A 24,032-nucleotide genomic window follows, 5' to 3' on the forward strand; every position below is an offset into this window, starting at 1 on the left:
TTAAAAGATACCAACAAATTTAAAGATAAAAATTGTAGCAACGTGTCTACAATTGATCTGCAGATATTGTTTTCTTTAAAAATATAAATTCATAGTTTTTCACTTACCTAGTGTATGCTTAGCTCTGTGTCCTGGTGGAATGTTTTTAAAAGGGGGTGGGAACCAGCCAGTACGGCTCAGCGGTTGAGCATCAATCTTTGACCCTTGCACCAAGAGGTCACTGGTTCAATTTCTGGTCAGGGCACATGCCTAGGTTGTGGGCTCAATCCCCAGAAGGGTATGTGCAAGAGGCAGTTCATTCTCCCATTGACCTCCCCCGGGCTAACCCCCAAAAGGAGACATATATAATGCTATATGTAATATTTTAAACAATAAGATAAAACTTAAAAAAAAAAGAGGCAGTTAATGTTTCTCATCGATGTTTCTATCTCTCTCCCTTTCTCTCTCTCTCAAAATCAATAAAAACATATTTTAAAAAAATAAAAGGGGGTAGGACTATTTTTCCCTGATGTAGAACTGCTTAGAAAAATAAAACATACCAAAAAATAAGAGAGAATATATATTCACTTATTTCCTTAAAATCTAAACAATTCTATGAAGATGTATCCATGTCTTTTACAAAAATCAAGATTTCTTTTTCCAGGCTGAATGTGTGCCTGGAAATTTCTAGCCTATATAGAGTCAGAATTTTCTGGAAAGATTTGCTGTGATTTGTTTTACTAGGCTTACTGCCACCTACATCATTAGTAATGATCAGTCATTTTTAACTTCCTTTTTTTCAGTAAAATATTTTTAAGCAAAAATCTCAGACTCACAATTTAATCTACAAATCCAGGTACAACATCTCTGATTGAAGGGGGGCAGAGGCCCCAGAACACCTCTCAAGACTTGCCTGCCACCTGCCCCTCCCTTGTGGCAAAATGTGAATACCACTTCCTAGGACATTTGATGTCCCTAAACGTTAACTTTGCTGTTGACTTCCTTTCTTTCAGTCCTTAGAAGCAGAATTGAAGAAACTTCAAAACTCAATTCAAGAAAGCACACAGAATTTTGATGAATATTTGAAAAGACTCTTTGAAAGGAGAGTGAAGGCAGAAATGGTTGTCAACCAGGTAAATAAAAGATTCCTCATATTACTTTTTTAAACATGAGTTTCCAGATCCTCTCAGTGTTCTTGGGATATTGACCCACATCCTTTCTGGCACCAAGGTCCTGGGGGCTCTGGCCCTGGCTCCCACTCTAGCCTCATCTGTGCCACCCACCTCCTCACTTGCCACACACCCTCCTGTGGTGCCTTTTGTCCTTGCTCCCAACTCTACTAGTAATATTCTCTGCCAACTTCTTTGCATCCTGGCCTATATCTATTTAACTGTCAGGTTCCAGCTTAAAAGCCAATTTCTCAAACTACGTTAGATCTTCCTATTATATACTTTGTTCTTTTGCTTTGAATCATTTATTACAACTAAATTTTAATTTTTGTGAAGTTACTTTTTAATGCTGCCAACACTATCTCCATGAGTCTGTCTTGTTCATCCCTGTATCTCCAACAACTAGCAAAGGGTTGGGTTTATCTAGTATATGTTAAATAAATGAATAATCCACATGCACAAAAGATCAAATTAAAAATCTGGCTTAATTTGATTCAGCAGTAAGAATATAAATGAAGCATGCATTGACTAGAGAAGCAAGAAGACCAAGAAGTGGAGCCTTTAAATTCTGAGGGAAAATTATTCCTAACATTGGATTTTATACCTTGCCAAGCTATCAACTGAGTATAAGAGAAGAAGAATATTTTGAGAAATGCAAAGTCTCAAAAATTTACATGCACCCATGTTCAGGGAGCTGCTGGACGATGTTTCTCACCAAAGCAAGGGGACCAACCAGAAAAGATGAGGGTAGTTAAAGGAACCTCGAGGAAGCAATCTGTATCCTTAGCAGCCCAACAGGAATGATATGTCAAAAAAGGTTTTATTTAAAAGAGTTTAATGCATGGACTCTTTGCTGAGATATAGGCAAGGGAAACAGCAGGCAATGGCAAAACACACAGAGACTAGAAACAATGGGAAACCAGTATCATCCCTAGAGCTAAAGAGGCAAGGGAAGGAAGCTGGTACCAGGGCCCAGCAAGACCTGTAGCCATGGGAGAGGCGTCACTCCTCAGCAGACATGGCCATAGATAGAACACAATGACTGGCCTGGCAGGAAGGGAGTGTATGTATATGGTAGTTGGGTGGGGGAACACTGGAAATGAATATCCTAGCATTAGTCATAAGAGCAGCATTAGTCATAATGGCCAAAAAGTAAAAATAATCCAAATGTCCAACAATTATAATGGGTAAATAAAATATGGTTTATCCATATAATAGGTTATTCAGCAAAAAAAGCTAGTGCATGCTATGACATGGATGAACCTTGAAAACATGCTAAGTGAAAGAAACCATATACCCAAGGCCACATAGTGAATAATTCCATTTATATGAAATGTTCAGAATAGGCAAATCCAAAGAGACAGAAAGTTAATTAGTAGTTGCCTTGGGGCTGAGGCAGGGAGGCCTCTGGGAGGTAAGCAGGGGGTGTGGAGAGAAATGGGAAATGACTAATAAAGAATTTATTTTCAGAGTGAGAAATATTCTAAAATTGGTTGTGGTAATGGTTGTACAACTCTGTGAATATAGTAAAAATAAAAATGGGTTATACACTTAAATAAGTGTATGGACTGGGAAACACATCTTAATAAAGCTGTTATTTTAAAAAGATATGCTTATAATATCTTTCATACAAGATAACGAGAAAACTATCACAGACTACTAAGTAATATCAAAAGGACTCAGGAACCAACTTTAAGAGCTCCCCTAAAGGGAACAATTTAAGATTCAACAATGATAATAATTGCAACAAACTGAAACCCATCAAATTTGTTTAAAATTATAAATTTGTGATATTTTAAAAAGTAAAAAATGCTAATTGTTCACTTTCAGAAGATAACAACCAATTCATTATATAAATAAACTGGTAAAGAGAAAGCGTCAAGTATTCTACCTTTCTATATGTACTGTAACAAAAAAGCAGAGAAGGAGAAACCTCTCTTTATAAAATAACTAAAGGCCCAATACACGAAAATTCGTGCAAGAGTAGGCCTTCCTTCCCCTGGCTCCCGGCACCGGCTTCCCTTCGGCCCGGCTTCGTCAGGAAGGACATCTGGCTTGACGTCCAGTCTAATTAGCATATTACCCTTTTATTACTATAGATTTCAATTAGCAAGTTAAAAAAAGGAATAATAGAAATAGAATATTACCATTTTGCAACTCTCAATGGATTAATGGACCTGGGCATTGAGCACTGATAGCTGCTAACATCACAAAAAGGAAGACAACTGGTATTATATGTCTCCTTTTCAAAGAACACAGTATCTCCTACAGTCTTGCCAAAGGGACCAAATATGGGTCTCATCAGACCTCTGATCCAGCTGCCAATTTTCAGGAAATACATGGGATGAAGGACCCTGATAAAGTCACCATAAATATACAACTGGTAAAATGCAGACTAGGTGATAACTACAGATAAATGTAAGGAAAAGAAAGGGATGGAAAAGAATCTGTGGAGTATTAAAAAACTGAAAAAGGTGACCTTTTTTTAATATACAAATTATACTGTTGTACTTGGACAAACATACTTGGGTAATAAAACTCTAAGGAAACACAAAGTGATCACTCTGAGTCATGACAGTGGTTATCATTGGGGTGGAGGCTATGATGGGACACATGGAAGGGCTTTGGGTAGTGGCAAAGTTCTGTTTCTTGAAGTGGACAGTGACTACAAGGATATCTGCCTTAATAATAATACATTTAACTCCATATTTGTTTGATATATTTTTTCTGTATATATGTTTTACCTTATATTGAAAAGATGAAAAGTGTAAAACAACTGAGTAGTTATTATAACGGTTTATATCCCCATTTTCTTAAAAAAGGTTTATCTTTCTTGTATGTCATAAACTTGCTTGATGAGTGCCAAGTCTTTGGCCCTAAGTAGAATAATCCTTTATTATTATTATTTTAAAAACTTTATTGTTGAAAGTATTACAGATAAAAAATTCTTTCTTAAGTAGGACTATTGATCATTCCCCCCTCCCCTTTTTAAATATTTCCACAGGAGGAATTGAAAATAAATAACCTTCTCTTTTCTTTGCTGTTGGATGAAGAATTAAGCACCAGAGAAACATTTCTAAACAACTATCTTATAAAGAAGCAGGAGGAGAAAGTAAGTATAGTATCTGATACCTGAGTACAGCATTTTTGGATAGACATGCTCCTTTTGTAACAAGAGCACACACTCCTAGACCCTTCCTTCCTTCCATATTCCTACTCAGCTGTGTGCATTTCATGGCCCCCTGTCTGGGACTTTGCTCCAGGGTCAGGTGAAAGTTATGTGATTCTTCATTTGCAATCATTTAGTCAAAAGAACCATTTACCTTTCATGTGACATCTACAATAATAAAAGTATAATATTCTAATTAGACCGGACGTCCTTCCAGACAACCTTCAGGACGAAGGCAGGGTTGCGAGGGAAGCCCGGGTCCCGGGTGCCAGAGGGAAGCCAGTGCTGGCAGCAGGGGGAAGAAAGGCCTACTCTTGCATGAATTTCGTGCATCGGGCCTCTAGTATGGTTTATAAAATGAGGCCATATAGCTTCATGGTTGAAAAGACCTGATTTTAATCACTGACTGGCTATGGGGCCTTGGATAAGATATACAGCCTTTTAAGCTATTTGCAAGCTCTTCACTAGGGAATGTTGTTCTCTCTGGACCATATGGCACCCTAAGTTTTACTAATGTAAGCACTGGGTTAGATTATAGAATAAAAAGCTGTCATATTCTGTAAAACTTTATCTAATAAATAGAAGCGTGGATAGATATGTTTCATTAAAGAGACAATGAAAGAAAAATGCTTGTCACATAATTTTCTAAATATGTCAGCCTTCATTGGTAATATTAATAAAAGATAAGTTATGAATATGGATGATTTAAAGTATCATATGTGACATATATACTTACTCTTTGCGAAGAGTCTGTTAAGCAGCATATGCAAAGCACCTTCTATATACAACCCTACTCATAGCAACCCTGCAGCGTATTGGCGTTCCTCACATATGTGGAGACCATCTCAGAGAGACTGGTAACATGCCTAAGTCACCCACTAGTATATAATATGGCAGGAACTGGAACAATGGAAATAAATGAAGACTATCTAAATGAGAATAAGCAGACTGTTTATTCAGAGCTTGATATAGTAAGGGAACCAGCCACCATCATTTGTGTTTGGCAGACATTCAAAGGCAGGCAGAGGGATGGGACAGTTTTATAATGAAAAAAAGAGAGGGCTTCAGGTGCCCTCGACTCTGATGTTATTGGCGTGAGGAAGCGGGTTGGGGGTTTGGGGGAGAGGAAGTTATTTAGAAATTCGGCAACCTATTTGATTGGTTTGGGGAGTATATTGGCTTTCTCTGGTTGGTCCTAAGTTAGAGATGGTGGCAAATATTTAAAAGGATGAAAGTTATTTTTCAAGTCTTGATAGTTTGCGGCCAATTGCTATAGAGGTTAGGAGTAAGAGTTCTATTTTTATATTTCTTCTGGCCATTGTCCTTTTACTGTGTATATTCAGTCTCTCAGAACCCAGCTCTAGGAGACTCCCAAGCCTGTGAGATTTTATCATCCATACTGCTCTGCCGAGAATGTAGCATGCTCTGTAGTCACTTCCACACTCACATACAGAGCTAGCTATCCTCAGAAACAGGTGATTAGATGTTTGTTTCTTTAAAGTCTCCAGTTGATTTACTTTTTCTATAAATGTTATCTGCAGCCCAGCTGGTGTGGCTCAGTGGTTGAGTATTGACCTATGAACCAGAAGGTCAAGGTTAGATTCTCAATCAGGACACATGCCTGGGTTGCAGGCTCAATCCCCAAAAAGAGGCAGCCAATCAATTATTTTCTCTTATCATTGATGTTTCTACCTCTCTCTCCCTCTCCCTTCCTCTCTCTGAAATCAATAAAAACATTTTTTTAAATGTTATCTACAGTGGATATGTCACTGGCACATTTATCTTGTACTAGAAATTCCTTGTTCTTTTTAGTACCTCAAATATTTTTGTTTATTCTGAAGAATATTCACTTACAACTGACTATTCCTAATGTTATTATAGAGCCAGACTACAGAGGCCATCCAGAAAGCTAAAGATGACCTTGATTTGTACAAGGAGAACTATGACAACTTACTGGCAGAAGACAAGGTGAGAGCCATAGTCTTACCCACTTACCAATGCAGTCGAGTTGCTGCTGCCTGGACTTAAGAGAAGATTAAAAGGAGGAGTTCTATTCCTTTTAATTAGAACTTAAATATAATTTAATTTCCTCATAGATTCTTCTCCTACTACAATTCCCAATTACGAGTTAATTCCATTCTATACCTTTGTATATTTCTGAAAATCACTGTGCAAAATAAATGTGTGTAAACATCTCTGGTTTAAGCTTTCTCTTGCACAGAAATGTGAGAGATCATCTAGACTTTGGAGCTTTTCAAACTTCAGGTTGCAGGCCCCATTAGTTGGTTATGATATCAATTTGGTAGATTATGATCAGCAGTTTTTTAATGGAAAATAATGGAATAGAAGAGTATATAAAGAAGGATGGAATAGCCCTTTCCAGTGTTCCTCAACTGTTAGAGCATAGGCCCAAGGACTGAAGGGTAGTGGGTTCGCTGCCTGGCCCTGGTTGGGGCACATGTGGGAGGCAATCAGTCAATTAAAGAAAAAAGAAGAAGAATGGAATAGGAATGGGATGGAATGGGATGGAATAGATTTGGCATGTTTTACGGGTAAATATTTTGTAAAACTTCAGTTCTAAGACCTCTTACATAAAATAATATTTTTAATTCACTGATGTGCTTCCTATTAAAAATAAATATTTGAGAAATCCTTGTACAGTGAGTGGTCACTCCCTAACAAGTCTACTTTATAAACCAAGTTTTCATGGATTTAAAAATCAAAGTGGTAATAACCCTATATTGCCAACAAATAAAATGTTTATGAAACAATTGCAATGCTGCAATGATCTGTTTGTGCTTAGGTTATGGATCGCAGCTTTAAAAAGGAATTTTCTGAAATCCCCAGTCATCAGGTGGATATGCTCTACAAACTTTTTAAACGCCGACCAAGGTTTGTATCTCCTTTGCTATCATGTTTCTGAGGACAAGTCTCTAAATAAATAGGAATGTTATCAGATTTCAGCTTTTTCACACAATTAGATGGAAATATTCAGTCTAACATCTTTTATGTGAAAATGTTCAAGTGTCTTGATATAATTCAGTTTTTTAAAAGATTATTCTTATATCTTAAGGTTAGTAATGAAGAATAATCATTTATTTTCATTATGTAAAAATAGTTACCTAGGTAAACATAGAGTCCCTTGTGGTATGAATTGGAACTACATGTAAAAGGCTCCAGGACAAAATAAGTTTGGGGAAAACACTGGTTTTTAAAAAACAAAAACGTTAAACAGTTTTCTTTACAAGAACTTCTCAGGACTTGTTTTTGGCCTTTGGATCTCCAAATACAAAAAATGGAGTAAGCAGTGTGTTCCAAACTTATTTGACCACAAATCACTTTTTCTCAGAACATCTCATGTGATTGTGTTTAATTCAAAGTTCAAAAAATGCCAGTACAAATTCTTGAATATAACCATTATCAAAAGAGTTTTAAAATATTTGATTTTTCTACTGAGGGTATCATTAGAATTACATTCCTGCATATTTCCAAATTTTTATAAATTCATATTTCTATAATTTTCAAATGTAATCTAGAAATCAGGAGTTTGTCACAAAGGTATAGGCTCATTTTGTGTATGAGATACAAACTCATTCTCTCACCTTTGATGGATTACATGCAACCCGAAGACCTCAATTTAGAACATGCTTCATGTCTTGTTTCCCTATTTTTAAAGAAATGCGTTATAATAAGCCTTGTGAAGAAAGTAGCAAAAGCTCTCATATATTGGGAGGCAGCAGTGGGAATAGTATAAGTTTTATTGCCAAACAGAATTAGCCTTAAATCCTAACTTTACCATCAGATCTGTCCTGTGACCTGGGACCAATAGCTTCTCCCAGAGCCTCACTTTCCTCATCTAGAGAAACAGAATAACAATATTCACGTCATGGTGTATTGTAAAGCATTTGGTAGTGAACTCCCTTCCCAGCCACAGCCCAGGGGAACAAAACTAATCTATTAATGTAGATAAAAGAGGCTCTTCTCGAGTTGTGTACGTATCGGAACATAGTCTAAGCTACTCACCGGCAAAAAGGATACCTGCAGAGGACATGGCACAGGACAAGGGAACACCCACCCTCCTCTTGGGCCTTCACCTGCCAGCTTAAAATACCAAGAAGGGTGTATTTTTTTAATTCTCATATTTTCTTATTTCTGGTTATGACCTTTTCTTTATTGCTTAAAGAAGACCATTTAACATTTCTTGTAAATTTGGTTCATTGGTAATGAACTCCTGTGGATTTTGCTTGTCCCGGACACTCTTTATCTCTCCTTCAAGAAGGGACACATTCTGTAATCCAGGTAAATTTGCCAGTGCTGACAACAGTTAGGGAACATCTATAGTTTAGCCAAGGTCATGTCTGGGATCCAGAGAACATGGAAACAGGTCAAAGAGGGTGCTTTTCTCTTTGGAATAATCTGACTTCAAGTGCCAAAGGAAAGTGTCATGCAATGTCATACCTATGCTAAGGATCATATTATTTAACATTGATTTTTTTTTTTTGTATGTGTGAGAATGTGAAAGGTTGATGGGCTTTTATTGATAATACCAGGATTCACAAACCGAAAACGCACTCAGAATCGGCCAGTCTTGTGCCTTTTGGAGAACGACCAGGATCTGGGAAATTGAATAAAGATGCCTTTGCTCAGTTAATGAAAGCCATGGATGACTTGGACAATATTAATAACATGCCAGAAGGCTTAGACCCCTTGGTCTGGAATCATTTCTGTGTGACCAGACGAATGAAAGTGGAAAACGAACAAAAAGTATATAACAACATTTTATTTCCTTTCATTTAGTGCACTAATATAAAATACATAGGTTATGGTGGTCAGTACTCCCAGAAAAATCTAATTGTTTACGTTTTCTTGCTAGGGTAGTATTAGTAATATTAATAAGAATAATAATGAAATAAAATATTAACCATAGTGTTACTAAGGGCTAAGTATAGGTCTGTACCTGTGTAGACCCACACTGCATGTAGTTATTGTTTACTTGAAATAAATATGGCTAGTCCTAATTGAGACATGCGGTAGGTGAAAAATACACACAGATTTAGAAAACTTAAAATAATGAAAAAAATAATAGTAAATGTCTCAATATTTTTATATTTATTACAGTTTGAAATGTTAATATTTTGGATATATTGTGTTAAATAAAATATATTAGTAAAATTAATTTTACCTTGTTTAATTGCACTTAATAATGTGCCTACTACAAAATTTAAAATTACATGTATGGCTTGTATTTATGGCTCATATTATATTTCTCTTGGATACCACAGTTATAGACATAACTTCCCTTCTCCTCTCTGCCTTGATCTTGAGTAGTCCTTACCTCTTTTTGCATAGATTAGAATTATATTTCACCAGAAACAACTTTATAGTTTTGCTAGAATATTTTTTTAAATGTAACCCTGCCAGTGTGGCTCAGTGATTGAGCGCTGACCTATTAACCAGGAGGTCACAGTTCCATTCCCAGTCAGGGCATATGCCTGGGTTGCAGGCTCAATCCCCAGTTTGGAGCATGCAGGAAGCAGCCTATCAATGATTGTCTCTAATCATTGATGTTTCTCTCACTCCCTCTCCCTTCCTCTCTGAAGTCAATAAAATATAAAATGTAGCAAAGGGTAAAAAGTTGAGAGTGTGTTTAATTGGAAAAAGAATCCTTCCTCTTGTTGCTTCTTGACCACCTCCTTCCTCCCCTCCCCCAAATTCCCTAAATTCAGTGCCACTGGTTGGCCTATTTTTATAAAGTATCTATGATTTTATCATTTTACCTAAGGTGATGAGAACAAATGTTAAAATAAGGTATAAGAAAAATTCTATTGCTTGCATATTTGATTTTCAGCGAGAGTAATATTTGATACTTTTCAAATTATTCATGGGATATACCATGTAAGTTTTAGAAATCTTGTATTATTACATATGGCAGGGATTTAATTTTTTATTAATCTCTTAAACAGGTTTGTTATGGTTTTGTAACAAAGTTAAAAGATGTATGTTTTCTAAAATTCTTTAAATTTTTATTTGCTTTTATTTCTAAAGCTCCATATGTTCTGAGATGTTTGTGGCTTGGTTTCTTCAGGTAAAGCAGAAAGCAGCTGGTTTAGTGGAAATGATGGCTTTCCTCCGGAAGAGAGTTGATGAGGATGAGAAGGTGCAAGAGGAAATTGAAAAAGTGTCCCATGAACTCATTCTGTAAATCCAACCTTTCATTCATGTTCATTTATTCAAAGTCTAAGCTAGGGCTAAGTTAGCTTCTGTTATCCTGGGGGAAGAATGCCTGCTCATTGGCTTACAGCTGGCAGACTTATCTATCTCCTTGAGCTTCAGAATTTCTCTGAAAAAGTGCATTTTGTTACATAACACCTTACTTCAGAATGGAACTTGCCAACATGTTCCATTGCTATTATAATAAATAGGTAACTTTTGGAAAAAATTTAGTATTTTTTCATCTCCTTCCACAAAAAAACACAAAGAATTTGTTTTTGCTGATCAGTAACATTGGGCTTAAGCCACACAAACAACTGTGTGGAAAATTAAACAGATATTTAAGAATTTTTCCATTTAGTCACCTAATCAGCTAATATCTTTTTTTTTTAGGGGAACTTGTTGTATTTTGCTAAATGTGGGGATAGAGCTTTGTCCTTGCTTTATTTTTGGCTATATTTACTGCCATATTGACATGTCATTTTAAGATCTAGGTTATAAGGAGAAATATGAGTTACCTAGAAATGGATTTGATAAGTAGCAGATAGATTAAACATTGTTAATATATCATCACAAGTCAATACATAGTCAAAACATCAATAGATTTATTATTTGGTAGCATTTCTTTTTTCTTCAACTTATGATGACAATTATATTAATCTTTTGTAATCATAAAGTGAAACTTTATGAATATATTTCTGTCCCTACCATTCTTTGAGCAGCCCAAGTGTGATCCATATTAATAAGAGGTATCCTGGATACCTCTGGGAAAGCTCATTATTGGGAACATATTTTCCACATTAATTTCCAGCATGTTTTCCTTCAGCTGAAGGACATTTAAGTTTGGATATTCTCAGATAATAGGTGAAATTTGAAATACAAATACATTATAACTACTTACTTTGAAGTCTTTTTCAATTTAGATTACAGGAAGAGAAAGTGAAATTCCAGTTGAATTTGACCATCCAAATTCTCCTTAAACAAGGACAAGTAGAACTGGAGAATTTCCAGTTATTGCTCGAGTATGCTGACGCCATTCTCATCAACAAGACCATCATTGAAGACCTGAATGCCGTGATTCGGGTAATTATTATTTTTTAAAGAGAAAACAACATATTACCTACTGTATTAAATATTTTTTATTCTTCAATTTTTATGACAAAGGTGTTTATTTTCTCTAGCTTACAAAGTTTTTGACATGTTACATACTACATTTTTAAAAAAAGTATTTTTTCCCCTCAATGTAATGTGTTTGCCTTTGAGACTTTCTCTTAATCTTGGTTTTCAACAGTTTATCTATTGCATCAGGAAGCAGGGCAGAGAGCCAGGCTACAAATGCATACAGATTGGGAGATTGGTGATTGGCCTGTCTAAGCATTGGCATATAAATCGGCTATATCATTCAAATTTATCCTATAATTCCTTCTGTTTAATAACTACGATGCTTTATAGGGATCAGATTTTGCCCAAGAAGTAATTTTTTAATATTTTCTATATTTTTAAACAGACACAATTATTTCTGTGATCCATGTTTTCCAATTATAGAATACAGCTTCAAATATTCTCTATTCTTTGAGCAAAATCATATTATATGAATTTCAGAATATACCTTTCTTTTTAAGACTCAAGGTCATAAGAAAGTTGCTAGCATGATGGAAAGTAAAGATATCCACAAAGGAATATTTCAGATTGAGTGGGAACATAAGAAAATGGAGATGGAAATGGAAGATCTAAATCAGAGGGCTTGGGATATTCAGATGCTGTTTTTTTCAAGAGAACGTCAAAAGGTAAGTTCTCCCTGCCCCACTATATAATTTTAATTTCATTCAACCAGTACTTAATAAAAAGCCTCAGTGATATCAAGCATATTCGAAGCCAGAAGTATTTCATAGTGTGTCTACAAAATCTGTCTTTCCTTCCAGTAATTTACATTTACTGCCTTGGGTTCTTTGTGATCCATTCTGTTGTACAGCTCTATCTTGCAGTTCACCGAGGATTTCCTACTTGTCAAGTCCAGTGGTCACTTTCCCAGCCATCAACATCCTTCAACTCTCTAGAGCATTTGACTCTCTTGATTGCCCATTTCTGTAGCTTTTATCATCCCCGTTTTCTCCTTTTTTGCTTCCAACATGTCAAACCACTTTGCCCCTTTTACTGATTTCTCTTTTGCTTCTAACTCTTGAATATACCTATTTTTTAAGACTCTGCCCTTAGCTCTGCTTGTGTTTCTTTCCATGCCCTCTCCTTTGATGGTCTCTGTTTTTCTAACTTCATTGATTACTTTTAAAAGACTAATCCAAGCTCTCTGGTTTCCAGTTCAATTCCAATTCCAATCCAAGCTCTCTGGCCCTGACCTCCCTCAAACTCTATTTCGATATTTCACACCTCCCAATAGCGACTCTTCTTAAATTGCTTCTGTGGTGTGTTTTTAGTCACTCACTCAGGCTTAAAGTTGTAGTCATCTTTGATTACCCTCTTTGCCTTGCCTTCCGTGTCTTGCCTAGTTTATTTATGTATTCCTTCATTCTCTATTCCCACTGCCTTTACCTAGCTCACAACTTCCTTTTCAATGATTTAGACTAGGTATTTTATAATAATCTCCTAACTGGTCTCTTGACCTTTACTCTTTCTCTTATCTAACCTATACTATATACTGCTGTCAGGTTGATATTCATATTCTGCTCAAACATATCTCAACTGCCACTTCTTACCTGGCAAATGAATTATGAAATCCTTAGGTGGATGTTCAGTATCATTCAACCTTACTTTTCAAATTCATTCCAAGATCCTATCATACATCTGTATTCTCAAACCAAACTGATTATTGTTATCTAGGATTCTATCTCTGTGCCTTTGCTTATTACCAGTTCTTCTCCCTAGAATATCTTTCCTCGTTATTTTCACACTCCAAGTCTATTTTTCAAAATCTAGCTTAAATGCCATGTCTTCCATGAAGCCTTTTGATTTCCCCAAGTCCAGCAAAACCACATCCCAACTCAATCTTCGAATTTGCAGTCATTTTATGTATTTCTTGGCAACTAATCAAATCTACATGTTCTCTTTTTCTCGATGGTAGGTCATGTTATTTGTATTTCCCTCGGTGTTTTTAAGGAGAACACTGTTAATGTGGGACTCAAATGAGATAATATTTAGTGACTTGAAGAATGAATGAGAAAACAACTCTAGGCATTTGTAATCATTAGCGTATAGGTGAGCATTTCAGTGGCTAAATACAAATAAATATTACAGCACAAAAGTCGAGTGACTTAACTTAGATGTATAATTTTTATGAAAATAATAACTTTTAAAACTAAGATAATCTTCTTAAAGTTATCTATGGAAAGAAATAGAGAAAAATGTTCTTACGTTTATTGTAAGTTTTTTTTTCTTCTCTCAAAGTACCTAAGTGAACCAAACTATGAGACTCTGGTTGCCATTCAGATTGGAATAATGGAGCAAACTATTGCTGTTATCGATAAGGTAAATCTCAAAGATATTGATCATTATAATGCCCACAGTCGTGATCATTTGAACAAAGTAACAGTGTTCCAAATCATGAATTCAAACAGAACCTAACAAAATTGAGGTCCTTTTCTGATATCAGGATGTTATTAGAGGTCCCTGAATAATGTCTTTGCAACCATAACAAGACTGATAAACAAAGCACTTCTTTTAATATTAGAATTAACCCCTTGGGACATATCTGAGTGTACATGAATTTCCTATTTCACATTAGTTTATGATTTGTATAATAGAAATGTTGATAGACTTTTCTTGGCATTATAAAGGTATTTTTCATAACTGCTTAACAAATGCTGTTTTGATTGTGCAGCACATCTATAATAATAAAAGTGTAATAAACTAATTAGACTGGATAGCCAAATGACTTTCTGGACGTCCTTCTGGAGGAAGCCACAGCGGTGGGGGCTGAGGCAGAGGCAGTTAGGGGCAATGAGGCAGGAAGGCAGAGGTGGTCAGGGACAATGAGGCAGGCAGGCAGGCGAGCAGTTGGGGGCAATCAGGCAGGCAGGCAGAGGGGTTGGAGGTGATCAGGCAGGCAGACAGAGGGGTTAGGGGCGATCAGGCAGGCAGGCAGGTGAGCAGTTAGGAGCCAGCAGTCCTGGATTGCAAGAGGGATGTCCAACTGCCGGTTTAGGCCCGATCCCTGTGAAATTTGGCCTAAACCGGCAGTCGGACATCCCTCGAGAGGTCCCGAATTGCAAGAGGTTGCAGGCTGGGCTGAGGGGCTCCCCCCTCCTGTGCACGAATTTCATGCACCAGGCCTCTAGTAGAAAATGAAAACAAAGTAATCTCAAGTCTACATGTTTTAACCTTATCTCATTCTTAAGAATATACAAGATCTTCTAAAATGTGGTAGTGTACAATTCCTTCTTTCAACAAATAATTTAAGTACCTACTATGTTCAGGCATTATTATAAGCACTAAGTATATGGTGACCAGATGATATCTTAATAATGATAATAAATTTTAAGAATAATGTCTTTATAAAATATATTTTTTTCAAAATTATTTTTGTGGATCTTCATGGGAACAAAAATTTCAGACCCATAAAAAGAACGTGGAAAACTGTAAAAAACTACTAAAGAAACTGGGAAAGGTCAGCAATCAAAAAGATGTAGCAAATTATAGTCTAAGCTGCAATTTACAAGAAGAATTGGTGGCTGTCTCGGAGAGAAAAGACATCTCTAATGCCATGGGTAAGCTTTTTTATATCTTTACTCAACTGTAGGTGTGTTTTTTAAAAAAGTAACCAGTATTCCTGAAATCTGTACAGTTGTTATAAAGCTACCAGCATTCCTTCTATGTTTTTAATTGATTCTGTATGCCATTATTATATTTGAAAGTATAAAAACCCAACTGATTTTTTTTCTTCTTCATTTTTGGGATAGGGTCTCAACTGACTTTTGAAAAAATTGCCAAAGGACAATATGAAAACATGATGGAACAACAAAAGTTAACACATATTTCAAAAGAACAAGCTGAACAGATTTTAGTACTGCAAGCTGAAGTTGAAAGATTAAGGATGAAAACATATCCCGCTCTTATTCCAATGTAAAAATACTGGTGGGAAACACAAGACCAAATCAATCATTTAAAAATAATTTAATTTGATTAAATGATTTTTTGTTCTTTCATATCAGGAAATTTGAGTGGAGCCTCTTCTCAGTTGCATAGTTTAATAGCAAATTATTTAATTTTAGCCTTAATAATTATAAAAATGTTTGTCATGCATACATAAATATATAAAATATCATGAATTATTGTTTTCAAGAATGAACAAGATTTTTACTCAGTATTCAAGAGCTATTTTATTTCGTTTCAATTTTATCAAAAATTATTTTCACAGTGATAGTATAGAAAGTCCTAAAGACAACAGGAAGTTATTTTTAGCCACAAGTGACATTTCTAATTTTATGAATTACCTGAAGTTATGATGAAACTATGGATGATCTTTATACTTTTCTGTATTTCCTAAGTTTTCCTCAATAAGCATTTCTTCTATAGTCAGAAAAAAAAATTGCCAGAACATTTAAGATTATTCCTTGTTCTAGCAATGAGAACATGGTAAACTATTTATTTTTATCAAACCCTAAATCATTCATAAATTATGACATATTTTTGTACACAACATACTAGTAATCTTCTACATGTTATGTTCATTGTAACAGAATTCAATTTGTGTTCTACCCAATTGTTTAGCAAACAGAAAAAAAAATGTTTTTTTATTTCCGTGAAAAGTTAATGCTATGTTCATGCAGATGAGAATGAAATAATGAGATTAATTTGTCAGAAACTGCTTTTCTCTTCTATAGCCAGTGGACTGCTACATTCTAAGATGATACCATATGGAACACTGACCACAATCTTCAAGTGATGTCACTGTCTCATTGTTCTGCAATTTGTGAATTAATTGCTAATTTTAATTTGCAATGCCATGTCCAATGTATATTGGTGTAGGTAAAGCAAGAGAGCTACTATAAAACCTATTTAGAAAAAAGTACTTAGGAGATTTAAAATTTATTTAGAAATTGCCAGGATAATACTATAATTGATCACTCACACACTGATCAATACTAGATGGGAATGGTAAGAGAAATTATATGACCAACATTTTTTATGACTTCCCTTAGTAATAGAATTACTCCTGAAGTAGTCAGTTTTTTCTGATTCAGCAGGAAAGTGCCATTGGTAACATTTCCTATATCTAAAGTCCTTCAAAATTATCTGACAAGGGGATCTTGGGGTGGGGCATGGGAACATGGACCCAAGTGTGGATAAGTGTGTGAAGAATACAAATACCTTGTACATAAGATAGGATTGACAGTTCTCTGTCCTGTCAGTTGGAATCAATCATGGATATACTAGTCTTCCCTCCTCCCTCCACTGTGATACAAATTCCATGTCACCTAAACTAACTGCCTGCAGGCTCCATTTGCTAATAGTCAATGCCATAAATTTCACTGGGTAATGCTCTGTGAATTCCAAGGTCTTAACAAACCAAACAGTCTGTGTGGTTTCTATTTCTTAGTAGCCGCCCTGGGTGACTGGCAATGCTTTTTGCTTGAATGCCACAGCTTTGAGACATGTATAGAGTGGAGGTTAGCAGGAACCTCGTGCCCCCCAGACTATATTCTAATAGCATAACTTTTCAACAGGAGGTATCCTTGGGTTTGGGGGATTGGCTGTGGAAGGGTACCTGGGTCATGCACCCCAACCTACTTTTGATACTGTCCATGGTACTGATTCTTCTCAGCTTCTGCTGAACTAACAGCAATTATATTCATATTTTGTAGCCCTTTAAAGTATTATCTATATTATTTAAAAGTAATGTAATGAACTGAATCAAACATAGCATGGCTTTAAGCATAGCACTTAAGAATAGGGCTCTGGTACTGAGTTGCCTGGTTTCAGATCCTGGCTCAGGCACTAATTTTAAATAACTAGTTTTTAAATAACTACTTGATTTTAAATTTCCTTGTCTTAAAAATTGTGATGTTGATCATTGTAATACTCGAATGAGTTAACATACTTTTTAAACTGACACAAAGCAAGTGCTAGGCGTTAACTTTCATTTTCCTGAATAAAAATGTTATTCAGGCCCTAGCTGGTTTAGCTCAGTGGATAGAGCATCAGCCCCGGGATTGAAGGGTCCTGGATTTGATTCCAGTCAAGGGCACAGTTGCAAGCTTCATCCCTGGCCCCACCCTGGTTGAGGCAAGTGCAGGAGGCAACCAATTGATGTGTCTCTCTCATGTCAATGTTTCTTTCTTCTCTCTCTGTCTCTCCCCCTCCCTTCCACTGTCTAAAAATCAATGGAAAAAATATACTTGGGTGAGTATTAACAAAATGGTTTATGGCAACACTGCTTCAAGCAAGTCTGTTGGTGCCATGTTTCCAACAGCATTTGCTCACTTCATGACTCTATCACATTTCAAATTTTTTAAATTACTGTGGTCAGTGATCTTTGATGTTATATTGTAATTATTTTGGGGCATCTCAAACCATGCCCATATAAGATGGTGAATTTAATGGGTAAATAAATGTGTGTTCTAACTGCTCCACTGCCTGGTTGTTCCTTTCCTTGGGTCTCCCTATTCCCTTGACACAATATTTAAATTAGGCCAACTAATAACCCTAATAAAGCTAGGAATGAATAAGCTTAGTGAGGAAGACATATTGAAAGCTGAGATGGGCCAAAAACTAGACCTCTTGTACCAGTTAGCCAAGTTGCACTGGGAAACTACAAAATTCATGACTCACTTTATTGCAGTGGTCTGGAAATGAGCCGTTTATAATACCTCTGAGGTATGCCTGTAATGTATACCATTAAATGGAGGTGAAATTCAACAGAAAAGATTTTATAAAAAAGGACCACCTCATGGGACCACCTCCCTATGCCCCAAACTCTCCCATAAGTCTGATCCATATTCCATAACCTACTCCCTGTTCCTAGAGAACGCACTATGCTGTTGGAGCCCTCAGCCTCCAGCCAATGCCTTGGAAATGCCCATTACTGTGCCATCTACTCTCTGCAGTTCTCCTAGAACCAGACTCCCACTGATGCTGTAGTTCTCCCAAGTGGACATGTAAGAGTGACCCCAGGGGATGTGCTAAGTTAGCAGTGCAGCTGCAGGCAAATGCCAGCACCACCACCAGCTGAACGGCTTTCCCTGCCACGTTTAGGCCCTCTGGCTGAGCAGCAGTTGATGGAGGCTGGTTGGCACAAAACAGCACAGCTCCCCAGGGCCAGGGAAGGTACATGTGAGGCCTAGCCCAGTCCTTCTGGTTCAGAAGCCAATGACAATGGCAATTTCAAGAAGGGAGGAATTTGTGTATTAGGGGAGAAGATAGGTAGGAGGAAGGTGACCGAGTTTACTGTCATGGGCACTAACAATTAGAATGGATGCAAGAGCACAGTCCTTGGGTCTCCTGCTATGCCAAATATTAAGTTTGTTAGATCATTGGGAGGAACTGGGCTGAAAATGGGGTGCACCTAGAGGTGGGGGGGTCTACAAGTAGGGAAGTACTTTTTTTTTGTTTGTTGGGTTTTTTAAAAGTAAGTAAAGCTGTTTTCACCCTTAAAAGGACCCAAAAGCAGAAGTCCAGAAAGCTCTCAGGAAGGACTGAAAGTGCACCAGTTTTGCCCTAACCGGTTTGGCTTAGTGGATAGAGTGTCAGCCTGCGGAATCAAGGGTCCCAGGTTCAATTCTGATTCCGGTCAAGGGCATGTACCTTGGTTGTGGGCACATCCCCAGTGGGGGACGGGGGGAAGTGTGCAGGAGGCGGCTGATTGATGTTTCTCTCTCATCGATGTTTCTAACTCTCTCCCTCTCCCTTCCTCTCTGTAAAAAAATAAAATAAATATATTTTTTAAAAAGTGCACAAGCTTCCAAGTTTACATACAATAGCTTCAGCCACAAAGAAATGAGCTTTCCTCTCCTGAGCACAATTCTAAATTCTCCGAGACTGGGCCAGCTTGAGTTATTGTACATGGCCAGGATAACATTGTACAACAGGGCAGCCAGAAACACAATCCTATGAGGATGGGTTTCTGGCTGAGAAGTAACTGTGAACTAAGTAGACACTCCCATCTATTTCACAGCTGAAGCTAGAATGGGAGATGAATGCGAAAGACCCTGTAGGCCATAATGTCTTGAAGTAGGAGATGATACGTGGTTTTGTTAGAGATTGATGGTCATGTCACTAAATGAGATGAGGAATACAAGAAACAAATTTGTAGAAATGGGAAGAAAATAATTTTGGACATATGAGTTTAATTACCTAATAGACCATACAGATGGAAATATGTGGTACATTGATGGAAATAAGGTTCATAAACTTAGGAGACAGGCAGGCATTTTAGACCAGTTTAGGTTTAGTCATTCACGAGATTGAACTATCTTTTAACATTTAAAATAAAACATCTTTTTATAATAAACAAAACAATGTATTACAACTGACTTCCAAAACTGCCCAAGTTATGTTTTAAAACATGATTTAAATTATTTTCACATATCTTTAAATGTCAAATTTTTTGACAGATTATCCAAAATACTAAATTTTCATTTTAGAACTTACATATTTATCTAACAGAGTACCCTAAATTGATGCTCATCAAAATACCTTCTTTTAAGCCCTAATCGTTTATATCTTCCCTTTAAAATGTGTAAGTATTTTTTAAGTTGTCATCCTCAAAGATATTCTGGAGAATTAAACACCTATAAATTCTTCTTCATTTCTGTTGTAGTGTAATAATTTATCATCTAACCCATAGTAGTCTATCAACTGAGTAAGGCTGAGTTTCTTGTTCTCCTCAGACATAGCTGCCTGCAACTCATGAAGCAACTGTTGGCTACAGCTTCTCCACTTCTTTATTAACAACTGTAACTGAGACAGGTCATTCTGAAACAGGAAAAAAAACACACCATATAAATGTATGGCAATAACTAGACAGGCATCGTATTTTAACTTAAGTTGTTAAATCAGTGGAGTAGGTTTAAAGGGTATCAACATATTTGGTCATGAATGAGCCTTCTACCCAGGAAAAAGTTGGGTGATTTTTACAATGACACTCCAATTGAGTTCTAGGGTATTTTGTTTGGTGGGACCTCTGGGCATCCCTTAACCCTCAGGGAAAAAGCAAAGCATTAAGTAGGGCAAAACTATGTAGAAAAGCAACAATAGGTTTCTATTACAGCTGTACTTTTAAAAATGAAATATTCAAATTATTTTTCAGCATTCATTATCTCATAAAACTCATAGCTATATTAAGAAAAATCCTAAAAATTCAAGACAGCAAATAAGATATACTATTCCATCATTTATTCCATATTGCTAGGGAAGGAGAAATTACAGATATTTGAATGATCCAGGTAAATAAAGGTTTTCTTCCAAGTGCCCAAGTTCTATTTAATTCAATCTATCTGGGATGAAATCTATATTTGTTGTTTTTTCAAACGAAATGCATGGTGGAACTTTTAATAATTTGGAGGAATAAAAGATCACTACTAAAAATACTTTTTATTATACTCTGTGGCCCATCTTTAACCTTTTAAATCATCCACTATCAGCTGTCACTTCTATTCTCATTGTACTTGCATATAGCATTTGATACTTCTAATATTGCTACATGCTAGAAAAACTTCAACTGCTATTAAACAGAGGGTGGGACTTTTAAAAAGTTGAACCTGGTGTTTAGAGGCCTCTTCTACTAGTAAATCTGACATATTTGAGTTAAAAGTTGTTGGAAACCAGGTTTCTGAATAGTTGGCTTATTGCTTATTATACTAAAAATAATTTTCTCTTTTTGAAATGACTTTCCTATTATTTACCTAAAAATAAATTTAACAATTTAAAAAGTAAATATGCAATGACTCTGAAATTATCCTCACCTTTGATCTATACATTTTGACTAGGTTTAGCCTCCTAAGAAGGTCTTCTTTCTCCTGAATCTGTTTCACCAATTTTGCCTTTTCTTCATTTAATCCTTTTTGGGGAAGATTCTCATCAAAGTCATTTTGCAGATCACTACAAGAGCCAGTATCAAGTGATTTAGATTCACATGCACTGATATTCTCGATGGTATTTTTCAAATATGAACTTTCTTCAAATTCACTGTCTATGTGCTTAAAATTATCTTGAAATTCCAAACAGTTTTCTTCTGTTGAACATGATGGTTTCTCTGGAAAGGTCTGATCGTTTTCATCATTCTCTACTTTAAGACGTTTTACCACACTGTAACAGGAATTAAATGAAAATCTAGTTTTCCTCAACCGTTCTCTAAGTGTTGTACTCATAGGCTGTAAAAGGCACAAAAACATTAATGTTAGTAAAACATATTCTTGATGTAAATAAATCTACTAGAAATAAAGACCTTACATTTCTATGGCACACACCACTATCTAGATGGCTTTTTGTCTCCGTATAACTTAACCATCACAAAATGTCTTTAATTCCTGGAAGCTCCATTAGTTTTATTTTAGCAAAGTCATCACTCATCTACAACAGTGTTGAGACACTTACTCCAGTAATCACAAACATTTGTTCAGCAACTTAGCACATGCCTGACCCTGCTCTAGGTGCTTCAGTTACAAATTTTGGAATAGACCTAGACCCTACCACCAAAGACCTTCATGCCACTGTAGACTCAAACTTCTTCAATTTGTAATAACCTGATCTGAAACTAAATAATTGACTCAAAATGAAATTTTGGGGGTGGGGAAAAGTCAAATACATTATCTTAGAAAATCTAAAATTACTTAATACACTTATTAATGCTACACATGATGTTAACAATTTTCAGTAGACTTAAAACCACCACTGCCACAATCACTAGAAACATAGAACTGGCCCACTGAAAGAACTAAATTTTCATACTTGCTTTCTTGAACTACTGGTATGAGGAGATGGTAGATTGGCACAGCCCTGTGGCGTGCTAGGTAAAATCACAGCTGAGTCTGAAGGACTTTCCATCTTGAAAATGTTATCTTGGATTACTTCTAAAAAAACATAAATAATCACAAAACGGAAATCAAATTAACCCCCACATAATCCTATCTTTATCAAAGAATTTTTTATTATAGGTAACATCAGCAAATAAGCCAGCGTCTTCCTCTTTCACTTAGCCGTGATTCATTACTGCTTTTTGCCGTTTTCCATTTACCCTCCTAAATAAGGTGGTGTTGGTTCACATGGTGACTACTAGTTTTTTCATGACAAATTAGCTGGCGTCTCATGATAAACAAGACTCCACATTTGTTTTCATACTCAAAACCTGCCACATGGGGAGAAGAACAACGTTGGATAGTTAAGAATTCTTTTCATTTCGTTCTGCCAGCTTCATAAGGAGAGGAAATATAACTGAAATCTTGCCCCCAAAGAACATGATCAGACCTGTCTCACCACCCGGAACCTTAAAGGCTGTGGGGTTAGAACGAATGACGCTCCAGGACCCAGGGATAAGGAACACAACCGCAAATAAATTTACGCCTGTCTGCACCATTTCCGTTTAAGTAGCGAAAAGACCCTGCAAAGGAGAGTCCACTGAACTTTGTTTCCCGAAACAAAGGCATCAACTTTACTGGGGGGGGAGAAGATGGTGACAGGAGTCCTCCCTTCCTTCCCACCATTGCAAAAAACCACACTAGCCCTGGAGGCCCCAGGCCCGAGGTGCAGTTGAGAGGTCCCCTGACCGCGGAAAGGCAGCGCTATTCGACTGCACAGCGGACCCCCAAGACAGTTCAGCTTTCACACAGCCACCCGCGGCCCCGGACGCTACCTCCCTCCGCCATCCCCACAGCGATGGAAACCCGCCCAGCCCCGGCCACAGGCACTCGCGTTCCAGGGGCAGGGCCTCGCGGGAGGCGGAAACAGCGCGCGATTGGCCAGATTGACTGACCCGCGCAGCTCAGCTTCACCCAGCTCGCGAGAGCGGTGGCTCTGCGCCCGCGCGCGCAGCCAGGAGTCTCCACCAGGGGGCCCAGGCGGGGCGGGGCGGGGCGGGGCGGGGCGAGGCCAAGGGGAGGTGGCAGAGACGCGTGATTGGCCAAATTGACAGGCGCGCGCGGTCCTGCTCTGCCCAGCCCCTTGGAGCAACGGGACTGCGCGCGCAGCTGCGAGCCTCTGCCGCGTCAGGTAGGCCGGGCTGAGCGTCGGAGCTCTCGAGCGGATTCCGAGGGAGCGCGCTTTTCTTCGCGGCTTTCCCTCCCTCTTTGCGTGCAAAACTGCTCACCACAGCAAAGACCTTTCCTCGGACTTGACAGGACCGAGAGCCTCAGGGAGGTCTGTGTATTGAATTTACAGCTTGTAAACTCTCCAAAGGCCGAGACCGCAAAAGAGCCGCGCTGGGTTAACGGCCTGTGGAGAATCCACCCAGCTGAGCTCGTTTCTAGCCTTTGCGGTCCCGTCACAGAGGTTCTGCTGTATCTACCTCAAAATTTAATTTCCTCAGTTTGGCTTCAAATCCGAGAGAAAATGTCGTCCAA

At 37.3% G+C, this 24,032-nt stretch overlaps 2 protein-coding genes across 5 annotated transcripts in view; one reads left to right on the forward strand and one right to left on the reverse strand.

The window, feature by feature from the left end:
* Positions 1-18,106, forward strand: part of CFAP43 (cilia and flagella associated protein 43) — a gene marked incomplete at its 5' end in the record, with an annotated part of 87,485 nt that extends 69,379 nt beyond the window's left edge. The window contains 11 exons of the mRNA XM_080640036.1: positions 993-1,112; positions 4,153-4,260; positions 6,199-6,285; positions 7,121-7,209; positions 8,868-9,081; positions 10,403-10,515; positions 11,451-11,610; positions 12,150-12,314; positions 13,927-14,007; positions 15,092-15,245; positions 15,438-18,106. Of these exons, the coding sequence (XP_080496162.1) occupies positions 993-1,112; positions 4,153-4,260; positions 6,199-6,285; positions 7,121-7,209; positions 8,868-9,081; positions 10,403-10,515; positions 11,451-11,610; positions 12,150-12,314; positions 13,927-14,007; positions 15,092-15,245; positions 15,438-15,604 (1,458 nt within the window). The 3' untranslated portion in view covers positions 15,605-18,106. The remainder of the gene's footprint in view (positions 1-992; positions 1,113-4,152; positions 4,261-6,198; positions 6,286-7,120; positions 7,210-8,867; positions 9,082-10,402; positions 10,516-11,450; positions 11,611-12,149; positions 12,315-13,926; positions 14,008-15,091; positions 15,246-15,437) is intronic.
* Positions 18,107-19,791: 1,685 nt separating this feature from the next.
* On the reverse strand, positions 19,792-23,528 carry SFR1 (SWI5 dependent homologous recombination repair protein 1). 4 transcript variants are annotated; one of them, XM_080641318.1, is made up of 4 exons: positions 23,386-23,528; positions 22,426-22,547; positions 21,441-21,848; positions 19,792-20,451 (listed from the first exon to the last, which is right to left on the reverse strand). In XM_080641318.1, the coding sequence occupies exons 2-4, from the start codon at positions 22,519-22,521 to the stop codon at positions 20,260-20,262; spliced, it is 696 nt and encodes a 231-aa protein (XP_080497444.1). In that variant the 5' UTR covers positions 22,522-22,547; positions 23,386-23,528; the 3' UTR covers positions 19,792-20,259. The 4 variants fall into 4 exon arrangements, with proteins under 4 accessions (XP_080497444.1, XP_080497442.1, XP_080497443.1 ...); XM_080641316.1 differs by having other exon boundaries at positions 23,327-23,402; XM_080641317.1 differs by lacking the exon at positions 23,386-23,528 and adding an exon at positions 23,327-23,363 and having other exon boundaries at positions 22,426-22,544.
* Between the last annotated feature and the right edge of the window lie 504 nt (positions 23,529-24,032).

This window comes from Plecotus auritus (genome assembly GCF_963455305.1).
Source record: "Plecotus auritus genome assembly, chromosome: 9".
In the NCBI taxonomy this organism is placed as follows: Eukaryota; Metazoa; Chordata; class Mammalia; order Chiroptera; family Vespertilionidae; genus Plecotus; species Plecotus auritus.

Bases quoted from the DNA above. Each gene is read 5' to 3' on its own strand.
- SFR1 (XM_080641316.1), bottom strand. The intron at 21,849-22,425 runs GTATGAAAATTT...TGCCTTTTACAG, and splicing joins CCAGTAGTTCAAGAAAGCAA to CCTATGAGTACAACACTTAG. The intron at 20,452-21,440 runs GTGAGGATAATT...TTCCTGTTTCAG, and splicing joins TCAAAATGTATAGATCAAAG to AATGACCTGTCTCAGTTACA.